The following is a 13,922-nucleotide window of genomic DNA, read 5'->3' on the forward strand; positions in this document are numbered from 1 at the left end:
AGATGAAATCAATGAAACACGAAGCTTCACAAATTCAGAGTCAGGGATTAAACTAAAACAATTAAACCTAATCTTCTGTTATCTTCTACTGTGGATATTTCTGTTGCTGTTATTGATAATGTTTGCATGTTACGTACACTAAAACAATTTTTCAGATGATCTGAACACGTTTTGGCACTGAGGACTTGGGCTTGGAGCATTTTACGACTCTTGGTCTGAATTTCATTAATTTTCGTTTGTTCATTTTGCTATTTACCTGCAGATGGTCAGAGGCAGGAAGTGACCCTGGGAGGCGGAGCTTCCAGACAGTGCTTCTATGACCTCACTCCCAGCAGCCAATACCAGATCAGCATTTACACGCAAATCCAGGAAACAGAGGGACCTTCTGTTTCCATCACTGACATGACACGTACGTTGGATGGTTTTATAAATTGCAAATTGCTGCACACTTTTAGACTCAAAACTCCTAAATTAGAGTTTCAAATTGCATTTTTCAAACTTGGTCAACCCTTTTATTCATGTTTTTCTACACTCATTTGTCTTCCACTCAATCCTTTCTTCCTTTACTCAATCATCTCTTCCATTTTGCCCAATTAATCCTTCCACTCTCCTTTAATGTCTCTTTTTCCATCTGTCCCCCGTGTAGCCACCTTCTGCCACACATCTGTCTCACTTCCACAACCTTATCTTCCACCTCTAGCTTTTTTTCCATTCTGGTCAGTCCCTCTCATAGAGAAGATAGATGCTGCTGTTGCAGTTCATTGGTCAGCTGATGAGCTGAGGTGAACTGCACAGCTCCGGGGAGGACTGAGGGAGGATGGACCTCACTACCGGGGTTATAGATGGACACAAACACACTCTCGCACACATTTCTCAACAAATGTAGCAGACAGCTGGGGATTAAATTCAACAGTGAGCTCAACAGTTTGCTTTCAGCAGTAGTAGTCGATCCACAGGCAAGTGAAGACATGTTTAAAAGTATCTGGGGGAAAACCTATTACTATTATATCATGGTTTACATAATAATTATTCAAACATGTAGCCAGGATTTCCCTTGTAGCCAGTGGGAATCAGGGTTTTAGCGCAAGACATATGTAGAAATCTCAAATGTAGTGCGGTAAAAGAAAGCGGCATCAACCAGAAATCTTAACCCTTAACCATTTTTTTTATTTCTTAGTAAATATTTTTTATTATTGTCATACCTTTTTTTTTAAAAGAGCATATTTTTAGAGCAAGAGCAAATTACATGAAGCTCTCGTGAACCTTACTTTCCATCGACATCTACCTCAGTCCCACACCAAACCCCACAGCAAAGTTCATGATGGGATCAAGCACTTAATTATCTCATGCCACCACAACATTACTGTGTGGCAGCTAAAGAAAACATTTGGTTGAGATAATTTCATCTACTTTCATGAAACCCTTTTATGAGTCCCTTCTTTGTTTTATTTATCTAATTATTTTTTTTCAGGATGATTTATTTGCTTTTTGCCAGAACTTTACACACACCGGCACTGAGTCACCTTTTGACCTGAGGTTGTCTTTGACTTTTGAGAACAGCTTCTGGACAGACATTTGAAAACGGTAGTTGTGCTGCCCCCTACTTATAGAGTATGTTGGAAAGTGGAACGTATAGAATGAACGTAGAAAGATAATAATTCAGTTATGGAAAGAAAGCTAGACAGTATTGGACTAGATTGCTTATGTATGTACCTATTGGTTTCAGTACAGATTCCACTGGAAATGTCCAGCCCTCAGTTTCTAGAGGAAGAAATAGAATTAGGAGCTTAATAGAAACCGGCTATTGCTGTTTCTCAATATATCAGCTTATTCACCGTGTGTTTGTGTCCCCCATGCACCAGTGCGTGTATTTGTGACCTTACGTTTGGGCCACTTGTCACTGCCATCCTGATCGATGAATTTGTCTTGCCTCCCTCTTTTCTTTGTGCGTGTCTGCTTGTGCCTCTAGTGCCGGCGCCCACTCAGCCTCCCACTGAACCACCCACCACAGAGCCCCCTCCCACCATCCCACCAGCTAAAGAAGGTGAGAAAAGAACCCGATCATAAACACACCAGCACTGTGAACTCTATTCCCTTTACACCGTGGTTTATTAGTTTTTGAAGTGCAGTTTTAATTGAAATCATAAAAAGACACGGCGGAAGCCTTGTAAACCATCGCGGCCGGTATGCACTAGCTGTCGCGTGTGTTATAAATGGCAATTACCTGCGACTTACAGCAACATATATTTGAAGTGTTTTTGAGGTGATAATAGCAGCTTTGTTCATCATGACCAGTGAGGCAGCACACTGAAATGGAATTATGATTGAAATTATTATTTTTTATTTTGCCTGGCCCCATCCTGTTTATCTTCACTGTATATTCATAAAAGGCAGTTATCACACTCCTACAGCTCACATTGATATAAAATAAACAGTCAAACTGTGACGCAGTGGTGTTCGCTGGACAAGCATGTGTAGGCTATTATGAAAAGATTGCACTCACTAATTGTTATGCACTGTAATGTCAGATACTTGCTGTCAGATGTGCAGTAATAATGGGGGCAACTAAAATCAGACTTACACATTGCAGGGATGTGTAAGTTCAATCAGCTGGAAGCTATACTGCTCTGGACTTATTCTGAGTGTAAAACTGTTCACTTTTAATGAAGTATGTCACTGAAGCCAGCTCCATTTCCGTACGTAGCATCCCATCATGTAGCGTCAAGTGTCAGACATCAGTTTGTCGCTTCATATAGTCAGCTGGCATTGAAAACGTATAGCTGCCTGTTGCTTTCTCAACAGAGCTAACTGATCACTCCCATGACTCTTTATGTAGCCGGATATAAGTTTTGTTGCATGTGTATGTTGTTTATTAAATCACAAATGAAAAAAAACAGGACATCCAAACTTTTTCTGCAATTTTTTCCTTGAGTACAGTGAAGGGTAGTCTCGAGGTAATAAGCTAGTTCAAACTCCAGCAGTAAAAGGCTCCTGAGATAGGACGGGCAAAATATTTTCCAAATCACTTGACAAGCCTTGAACGCTAAGGAGCAAAGAGTTTTAAGTTCGCAGTCCGACCCTCCACCTCTTGCCCAGACGATCATCCTGCTCTGTTCCTGTCTGATGGGCTCAGGTAAAAGGTCGCCCTGCAGCATGAGGTCCACAGACGTGAACCGACACACCCGCTGAGTCCGTCTGTAAGCATTTCTGTCTAAGTTTCTGACCTTTGTCAGGCCGATGCCTCCATCTGTAATGACAGGCAACCTTTACTCGGGACGGAACGGCAAAGATAGAAGAAATAGAAATCAAGGTGTGTGTTTTTCTGTAAGTAGGACAAAGACAGACAGCTCAAGCAACAAGAGGAAGAGAACAAAAGAAAGTCACGGCTAGAATAAGCAAACAGGCACGGATAGGACTGCAGACAGAGAGCTTAACAGCAAGGAAGACAAATGGGGAAGACTCAGTAGTAGTGACAAACAAGTGAGAAAAAGACCTGTAGTATAAAGAGATGGAGAGGAAATTAGAGAAAGTGGTGATTGTTCAAGAAAGATGAAAGCATGAAAAATAACAACCACGCAGCTGTTTCTTCTCCCGTCCTGTCGACTCCTCTTTATTTTCCCGTATTTTGTTACATTTAGAATTACAACTTTTTATGGAAGTTGACATGGCCATAAACATGATTCGAAATTTGGCCTAAGACGTGGAGCTTGAACACTCGCTAAAACCACAAAACAACTTTACTACAGAAATCATAAGGCTGCTGGGAGTCATCGAGAAACCCGAGAAGAATACAAGCCGATAGAAAAAGTCACTGTAGGACCCAGGAATATGAATGAGCAGCTTACAGAAGGAGAAAATAATCCACAAACACACTGGATGGCGAACATTTTTGTGTTCGGAGAAGTCTGAGTTTGAAACTGTGTGACTCGTACCTTTAATCTTATGAACTCCCCCGAGTGCAGATTGCTCTGAAGACCCAGTCTTTGCATATTTACCCTTTTCCAGCAGATGTATATTTGCGGTGCTTCATACTTTGCATATTTACTCAGAGTTTGAATATATTAGGCAGCCAGTTAACATTCTGCACATGCTTTGTCCTCTACTGACATTCATTCTGTGTGAAATTACTTCTTTAAATGCAGAGACAAAAAAAAAAATAATAATGTGCTGACTAAATCTATGAATCTTCTCTGTCTGTATAGTATGTAAGGAGGCCAAGGCCGACCTGGTGTTCCTGGTCGACGGCTCCTGGTCCATCGGAGACGACAACTTCATGAAGATCACGCGTTTTCTCTATAGCACCATGGGATCGTTGGATCTGATCGGACCAGATGGCACCCAGGTCAGTCACGTGACCACACTGATGTCACTTTACCTCAGAGTGAGCTGACCTCCAGCTGCTCTTGCCTCTTTGGGTCCTAATCCGTCATTACAAAAGTTAAGATTTCTAATTTAAAAGGTCACGCAGTCTTCACCACCTCACTCTGAATAATGTTACTCTGAGTCTCCCCGGAGTGCTGGTATGTACATTTATGACTGCTGGTGGTTCAAGTGTCTAGTCTAAACGTCTGTATCTGGTGAAAATTACCGTTCATACAGTACCATAATTTAACCAGAAGAAATACTGACGTGCCTAAGGCTTTCTCATTTTTGTTCCCTCTCTTTGTAATTTATTCTCTTTGTTTTAGCATTTTTCTCGTGAAAAAAGCACGCTCATGGGAATTTTAATGTAAAGCAGATGCTGGGGATGTAGCCAACATTAGCCACGCTGAAAACCATAATAATAATGATGAAATAACTAAATTACAAATTTCAGTGTAATCTGTGGGTAAGGAGCTCAATCACATAAGTGAGAACGTTGTGTGTGTGATTACAAACCCCTGCTGAATGTGCAGGGTTTATGTACGTCTTCCCAGTCAAGCAGTGGGAAACATACAGTCAAATTCACATATGTCCAACAAATCGTTACCCTTCCAGTACCTCCCCTCCATCTACCCCATGCCCATATTTTATGAACTGCAACCCATGTGAAAATAATAACAATATTCATTTCCTTCATTTAAAATCTGCTAAGAGAACAGACTTCCATTCAGAGTAATGACAGAGACAGGACGCTGAGGAGCAAATGATTGAGTGATTTAAGTTCCTATCTGCTTTCTTCCTTCTTCTCAGGTCTCAGGTTGTTTTGATCAATGAGCTTTTGTCTCATTGTGAAGGTTTTCAGTCGTCCAGGTCATGGTTTATCCAAAAAAAATAAGTTTCTTAAAGACTTTTGGCTGCTCATTGATAGTTTTATTAAATTCTGACTTTTGACTGGTGTGCAGTTGGGGTTTAAATAAGAACATTCAGTGTTGCCCATCAGAAACTCGCATGACCGGGGTGCGTTAACAACCAGATACCTACCTGCTACAAACGTCTTCAAGAAACTCAACAAGTCCTCGCTTTTTTGGATTTGGGGAACGTGCTGATGTTGGCATTAACTGGAACAGGAAGGATTCTTTGGTGCAGAATTTCATCCAATTCTCTCCTGCAGTCCCCGGAGAAATCAGTACAACCCCAGCTTTATATCTATAGAAAAGTTTAGCAAAGTGAGAAGGAAATTTCAAACCCCTAGTGAGTCAATCTTTACTTCCTGGCAGGACTTTTGTGTCAGAGCAGCATTCGATTAACTCTGCTCATTTGCTGCCTCTGGGTTTTGTGCCAGACGGCATTACTTTTCTGGCAGGAATGGTGGTTTTAATAAGTTGCGTCTCGATGCGTTATAAGCAGGGAATAAACATCAAGAAGGTTCAAACAGCGTCTAACACAGTATCAACTTGATTCCACCATGAGCAGTACTTTGGATCACAAAGTACTGTGAATATTACCGTCTCCACAGCCTCAGACCATTTCTCATTTATCAGGTTCATCAATAGTAATGCAAGGCTCTCACTTGGGGCACTTGCTCCCTGTGTTGTCACTGCAAACTAATTTATTTGTGCTTCTATCCTGCATGGCTCCCACTATGTCAGCAGACCTCCGCTGGTTCATTTGTCACACTGTAGAGGTGCTTGCTAAACCCTTTTGTTTCATCTGTGTAATGTCTGCTGCTAAGCAGTTTGCTATCCTCCCTGTGCCCCATAACCTCCTGGCAGTAGGCTACCAACAGCAAAACACTGGCTGTAATGTGAGAAAGTTGGCTGCACAGTAAAGAGAGAGTTGGCGGAAACTGTACGCCGACCCGAGCCAACAATAGCACCATTAGAGTGAAGCAATTAGATTGATTACGACTCTGATTTGGAGTTTGGATACACACATGTATGTATGTATATATATATATATAAAGAGAGAGGGAGAAAGGTTTTATTTTCTTTCAAAGAATTTTTGACTCAACTTGTTTAATATAAGGCCATAATGTGCCTTATATTTTGCCATAATAAACTTTTATTTATTAATGATCTGGAGATAAAATATGAAGCCGTTACTGCTTTCACCTATTAAACATGAAAAAACAAAGACACAAAGAAAGTGTCACATCCAGGCTTCTTGCGTTCATGTACAGTTGAACACATCTGTCCTGTATTCGCTTTGTGAGTGAGTTTAATCACAACCAGTTTGAATAATTACAGTATTTCCTTCAGTGAACAAATGCAACCTCTGTTTGTTACTGCTGTTCAGAGTGAATGCAGAAATTCCAGGTGGTAATGAGGCGAGTAGCAGATTGTTAGACCCAGAGCACAGTTATTTGGTTCATGACTCTCAGGTAATACCACATAACCTGTTTGGGGTAAATTGGCTGCTTTTGTTTTGGAGCAAGCTGCACACACCAGTGGAGAAGTCCTTTACTGTCGTATTGTGATTGATATGAGAGCGAACAGATGATGACAGAATTCGATTCTTTGTGTAGACTGTCCCTTTGAGCCAAGTTGGAAAAGCTGAAATAGCTCAGAGAAACTGGAAGTTTACCTTAATGTGATTTTATTTGACATGTGCCTTGAACTTAGTTCGCTGCCTCGGTCTCTCTCCAGGTGGCCATTGCTCAATTCAGCGACGACGCTCGGACTGAATTCCAGCTGAGTTCCCATAGCAACAAGGAAGCGCTGCTGGAAGCGATTCAGAGGATCCGATACAAAGGAGGAAACACCAAGACAGGTTAGAGCGGCGTCTTAGCAGGATTATTGCAAAAAATCATCAGAGGTGAATTCATGTGTCACGTGTCACTGCTCAGTCTCAGCGTGCGGACGAACCAAGGAACTTTAACATGTAGCTTTTCCACGGCTTTTTATCCGTTGCACATTTGTCAAGGGGAAAATTTGTAGTTAGATCTACCACTTTCAGCGCTTAAAAGACTGGTGAAGTTGTTTCCAAAAGTAAAACAGTTTCACCATATGGTCCATTAGTAGCTGAATTGTTGCTTAGAATCCAAAATGGGAACAGCTCCATGACAACTGGGTAAACGGCACTACTTAAGGGAGATTGTGCGATACACTAAAAAGTTGCAGAAACGGCTATGAACCTTGTTGTGCTGTTGCTGTGATATGAACCTTTAACCTGTATCTACAAGAATTAATCTTGATAATTGAACCTGTTGTGAAATTTGCATTATGCCACATCTCATCTGCTTTACGACACATGTTGATACCTTCGCACACACTGCGGAGAGAAAATGATTCAGTTCAGAGTCGGGATGCTTAGCAGTCACTCATTACTTTAGTACGTTTATTGTAGGAAATGCTGGTTGTTCAGAGCACTTCAACTCTCCTAAAGTCTGTGATATGGCTCAGTGTCAGCTCAGAGTAGTTGTGTCTTTGAGCTATACCTCTACATTTATCATTGTGTCCTTCGAACCCACTACCTTCCTCTCCTCCTTCACTTTCGTACTGTTTTCTGTTTCTTCTTTTTTAATGTCTTACACTTATTCTTCAGCTCTGAGTTTCCTCTTGTGTCCTTCTTCCTATCCAGTTTTCTCTTTTCCCTTTTACCTCCTGTACTGTTTTACAGGGGAACAGGTGAGAGCAGGTGGTGTTTTAGCTGACAGGGCAGCATGTTTATGTGTGCATGTGGTCCACGGCGGAGTAAAATAAATATCATGAAATTTCATTTTCCCCACACAAAGGGAGGTAGGAGGCAGCCAGCTCTCGCAAGGTTAGGCTAATGCTCTCAGACTCACACTTTCTCTGTCTCCCTCTCTCCACCTCGCTTTGTCTCTCACCCACACACACACACACACACACACACAAACACACACACACATACGTGCACACACACTATCCCCAGCGCAGAATTAATCTTCTTCAGCAGCGCAACCCCAGTGTCTGTTCTTCAAGCTGCTGTTATTTCCACCGCAAAAACCCACACGGCATATTTTAGATTCAACTTTTAATTCATGTCTTCTTTTTTACACTATTATTAAATAAAACAATAGACAATACAGCGATCAGCCACAACATTAAAACCACTGACCGGAGAAGTAAATAACATTGACCATCTTGTGATAATGCAATGTTCTGCTGGGAAACGTTTGGACCTGACCCATAGGACCCAAAGGTCGCCGAGTTTGAGACTGACTCTATGAGGCTGAGATCAGGGCTGTGTGACGACCAGACCTTCTGTAGCAGCGTCGTAGTCATTCTGCATTCTGCAGTAATCTCCCTGATGGTATTGCGTGATGCATAAGAATTTAAACATATAAAAGGCCTAAAGTTTTAGCATTGTGCTAGTGACTGTGCCCAAACCCCCTTACTGACATTTCCAGTCCATTGACAGATCAGCCAGTAGTTTCTTTGGCTTCTGAAGCTGAGGTTTGCAACATCTTTTTCAGACTCCAAACCCAAACTATTCTCCTCTTCATTCTTTAAACCGCAAGTTCTACTCAGAGGCACCATCAGGGCCCCTGACTGTGTCCAAATCCGCCAAAGCCTTCAAATAAAAGACTGCAGCATTCTGCTTCTTAAACTTTTAGCCTCTGGCACTTATATCCGTGGATAAAACTGCTAGCCAACAAGAAACCCTGCAGCTTTTAAATCGCATGTTTACATTTACTGTAAGTTACCCTCTTGCTTTATATCTTCTCAGTTATAACTCTTGGATCATGCAAATTAATTTAAAAATACAGTTTTCTACTGTGTCTTTTTCCAAACAGGTATTTTTTGAGTGCAGATTCTGTTTATTCATCTTCTAATGATTCACAGATTCAGTTTAAACCTGCTTTGTTCAGTGAGGAGCCTGCTTCGTGTCACGTCTGAGAGCTTCCCACTGACCTCACAGTCTCATTCAGGCGGTGGCAGAGCTGTCACAACAGTGGTTTAATTCCTTGCTCAGTGTCACTGCGGAGGTTGTACCTTAAGAAGACGATAAAGCTCCTTATTTGTCTTCTCGTGAGCAAGCTTCTAGTCTTAGGCCCTTTTCTCTGTATCGATTTCATGAACAGTTTGTTTAAATGATGCGGCCTTCTTTAAGTCTGCACAGTTTGTGCTGTTCCACCATCATTACCGTCTGATCCAAGTGAGAAGGAAGAGCACAATGAGGATCCAGGGTGTTTAAGTTGATATACTGAGATTTGACTTTTTACTATTCATTTATTCACTGAGGTACAGTATTAATGAGCCGCTGACTTAGTGAATGATTGATTTAATGTAGAAACAGTCTTTATCCCTATATGGACTACTCTATACGAGTGTGCTTTGAGACTGCATTTCATGCTCTACATGAGTAATTATACTTATCTTCAACACTGCTTGGCTATACAGATTAAAGAATTGTGTTTCGCTATTCTCCTGCGAGTATACGTTGAATTTCCATGTGTACGCTTATGCATGTGCACGTGTGTCGAGGTGACTCCCTGCATGTAAATCCTTGCCGCTGTTCATCTGTAGCTGCAGCTCAGTAATAAATTCACCGATTATATTAGTTAGGGTCTGACTTGGCCTCTGCAATTTTACTTAAGCAGCGGCCCCTTTTTTCTGCTGCACTAATGCAGCTGTGTGAAACCCTCACACAATTTTCAAGGTTTATGAGTCTTTTATGAGTTCAGAAATGAATGTACTGTATGGATGGCTCATGAATGAGTTTAACTGACTATAAAAGCCAATAAAACCCACTCAAATCCATTGTATATTTTCAATAATGCATTTGATGAGTCGGATTTCTTTTTTCAAAATCATTCTTGGGAACATACTGTAAGTTTTTGGAGATCAGAGGATGTAATAGCTCTCTCTCGGAGGGAATATTACAATCTCTGACTACTTATAGAGATTTCACCTGCAGCCACAAGAGAAAACATTTCCAAATTAAATTCATTTGCACCGAGCTTGTGGATTCTGAAAGCAAGAGAGAGATAATTTCAGCTTCTCTTTTTTCTCACATTGTTTCCCTTCTTAGACGACATCGGCAAAGCTGACAAACTGCCAGACCCCAGAACAAATCCAAATTGACATGGACTACTTCACACACACACTCAAAGTGATGGGTCGCTGATTGGTGATGGGCTTTTGAACCCAAGCTGCATTGACATGTTTTCTTCTGCAATCATTCTCCTCACCTTTCTTCTCCTTCTTCCCAATCTGAGTCCCCCCTCGTTTCCCCATCCCATCGTCTCCACCGCTACCGTCCACCGAGCCCCTCCCCGTCTCTTTGCCCCTCTGTCCCCTGCTATGTCACTTCACGCCTGGCTGGCCGCTGTAATTCCAGTGTCGCCCATCATGATCAGAGGACAGTGTTGAAACAGATGTAGCGCTGGCAGATATCTGACACCACAAAACTTTACAGGCCAAGCACTCTATCATTTGTCATAGCTGACAGCTCAGATTAAAAAAAAAAAAAAGAGAGAGAGAAAAAGGATAGAGTCATCAAGAGTTTTGGTTTGGTTTGAAACTGGGAGACACCATCCACGATAGATTGATTTACACTCTCACTCTCATGTGTATAGCAAGTGGTCAGTCACTTTTAGGGGCCGCAGACGGCTTCATCTGGTGGTATTGTTTTTAAAACAAAAATCCCCGCTTCTTAATATGCCAGGCACACTCTTGAAATCACAAGAGGAGTGAGAAGAGAAAGTGTAAAAGGACTTGAGGGATTAATGTCGCTCATTGTCCATTAATTATGAAAAGGTCAGGTGGAGAAGAGTAGTTGAGCGATATGAACAATTAATGCAAATTATCATCGATAATGTGCGAATATCGGCATTAAACACGGATTACCTACGTGTGCGTGATGAGCAGACGGATGTGTGTATCACTTTGCATCCACATGTTGAGTGTACGGTGTTAAAGGCATACAGGACACACAGTATGTCAGTTTCTCCTGTTATTTTAAACAAACGTGAACCTTAAACTCATGTGCTCAGAGTTCATGGTGTAGGCTTACAGGAGAGTAAATTATCTTGTCAACCTGTCAATTTCAAATTAGTGGATTAATAATTAATAAAGTTAGCCTGGTTAACTCTGTACCTGTGCTACAAAAGGCATATAAATAAAAGGAAACACCACCAGTTTCAGTTAAGTTCTACAATGAAATTAGTTATTTGAACCACATTGTAATTCAACAAACATAAAGATCATATTCATTTATTATCGTCATTAGATCCAATCAAACATTTTCACAAAACTAATACCCAACAGACATTGCTAATGAACTGACAGTTTTGAGGCACAAGGATGTACATAAGGCATCATTAAACCAGCCTGGTTCCTCTGTTAGGGGTGGGTCTTGAGACCTTTCAAAGTCGTCCAGACACATTTTATTAATGGATTAAGTCCATTAACAGGAAACCCAACTGCACACTGTCAAAAGTTCATGTAACTTGAACTTTATGAGAAAGTGCTGCAGACTGGACTGTGACATCTCCGTGTGTGTCTCATCTCTGTGTTTATGCCTCATTAAAATACATGGAACTTGTCTATGTCTGGCATTTTTTTAATGCTAATAGGCATTCAACCTAAATCTGATCGCAGGAGCCCTTAGGTCATTCACCGTCATGTAATAATTATAGGCTCAATAATGTATTTTATTAAGGTCACTGAAAGAATATATGTATTTAATTAGCAAATACATTAAAATTGCAGTAAAGGTCACAAAGTATTCACCTCCATGATATTGGCGAGGACATACTGTTCGTGCTTCCAATAAGTTTGGTTTTCCAAGGATTTGTTGACATCCAGCTTCGAGATATGTAATTAACTTGGTGTAATATTCTTTAAAAAGTCCAAGAAACAATAAGGATCCAGCTAAGCGAGCTAATTTTGTCTTAATAAATATACATGGACACTAAATCCTGAGTTAAATCAACAACCATATTTGCATATTTCCATAGAAATCACTTACTGTACATTTATTACATAATTTAAGTTTCTGTCAGTTATTCTTAACAGGTGGCATAAATAGCTAACACAGGGAAACATACTGTTGTTTTATGAGTATTTATTAATGTGGTTTTGGTTTATTTTTGTCTCCATTAGGTCGAGCTATCAAACATGTGAAGGAGTCGATCTTCACCCCAGAAGCCGGAGCAAGGAGAGGCGTTCCTAAAGTCCTGGTTGTTCTGACGGATGGACGTTCCCAAGATGATGTCAACAAAGTGTCCAAGGAAATGCAGATGGAGGGTAGGAATGTTCTTTACCAAACATAGAAATGAAATAAATGGTAATTTGTTGAAATACTGCAAGAAAAATCAAGAAATCACAATACAACATAACTGGATCTAAAGTTATATTATGTCATTAGACTGTTTCACCACTGTTTACTGATTTCCTTTGACTTCCTTGAACTTTTCTTCCCCAGGGTATATCATCTTTGCTATCGGCTTTGCGGATGCGGACTACGGCGAGCTGGTGAATATTGCCAGCAAACCCAGTGACAGACATGTCTTTTTTGTCGATGATTTGGATGCTGTGAAGAAAATAGAAGAACAGCTCATTACCTTTGTCTGTGAGGCCGCCACTGCCAGTGAGTAACAGCACCACATGATTAAGGCCGAGAGTTAAAAGAAGAATATATGTTTAAAATGTGGATTTGAAATATTAAGGATGAACTAACTGAATCTTTTTCATCTTCCAGCGTGCCCGTCCGTTTTGATGAGCGGTAACACAATGGCAGGTGAGACAGGAACAACATACAAGACAAGATTCACAGAGGCCTGTTCGCTATTCTAAACCTCTGGATAGGAGGAAAATAACAATGATAGCATTAACATAATGATGGTCCAAATGGTGATCCACTGGTAATGATGATGATAGGAGTGATTACACAGGGAGGGATGCTTTTAACAATGATGATAATGATGTTGCTGCAGGTTTCCGTATGATGGAGAAGTTTGGCCTGGTTGAGAAGGAGTACAGCACCATACCTGGAGTTTCTCTGGAGCCGGGTTCGTTCAACAGCTTCCCCTGTTACAGGTTACACCGCGACGCCCTGGTGTCACAGCCCACCAAGTGAGTAACAACGTGTCCACACTAAAGCTGGATCCACGCCGTAGCTTACAAAGAGAGGCCCAAGACATTTATACTATCGTTCTGTAATTACGCCTCAAGAATAATAGTTGGCAGTGCTGTGTTGCTTTATGTCCCTCAGACAATGGTGTCTAGGACTGAACAGCTCATGCTGCTTTTACCAAATGGTGTCTACAACCGCCAGACAGTAGGGAAAATTGTTCAGCGACTGGGAGATGTGGACATGGACGTGCGTTTCCGAACAATCACAGCTGTTGCGGTCAGCGAAGTGTAGTTATGTGCACGTTAAGCTGCGCTGTAGATCCAACGCAGAAGCACAAATCCATCTCCACAAGGAGAATTTCCAAAGGCAAAGAACAGTACATACAAACTTTTATTTACTAGCTCAATTTCTAGAAATTCTCACAATACAATTGCGCTTCCCGGCATCATGCGGTAAATACTTTGATTTCCACAGATTGCTGTGTTTGATTAAACCTCCATTCTCTCAGCTCCTAC

At 41.1% G+C, this 13,922-nt stretch overlaps 1 protein-coding gene across 1 annotated transcript in view; it reads left to right on the forward strand.

The window, feature by feature from the left end:
- Positions 1–13,922, forward strand: part of col14a1a (collagen, type XIV, alpha 1a) — a 125,901-nt gene that overhangs the window by 64,737 nt on the left and 47,242 nt on the right. The window contains exons 24-31 of the mRNA XM_084556795.1: positions 263–409; positions 1,970–2,044; positions 4,203–4,342; positions 7,008–7,131; positions 12,435–12,578; positions 12,757–12,921; positions 13,033–13,071; positions 13,268–13,406. Of these exons, the coding sequence (XP_084412921.1) occupies positions 263–409; positions 1,970–2,044; positions 4,203–4,342; positions 7,008–7,131; positions 12,435–12,578; positions 12,757–12,921; positions 13,033–13,071; positions 13,268–13,406 (973 nt within the window). The remainder of the gene's footprint in view (positions 1–262; positions 410–1,969; positions 2,045–4,202; positions 4,343–7,007; positions 7,132–12,434; positions 12,579–12,756; positions 12,922–13,032; positions 13,072–13,267; positions 13,407–13,922) is intronic.

The sequence above is a fragment of the Chelon labrosus genome, assembly GCF_963514085.1.
Source record: "Chelon labrosus genome assembly, chromosome: 12".
In the NCBI taxonomy this organism is placed as follows: domain Eukaryota; kingdom Metazoa; phylum Chordata; class Actinopteri; order Mugiliformes; family Mugilidae; genus Chelon; species Chelon labrosus.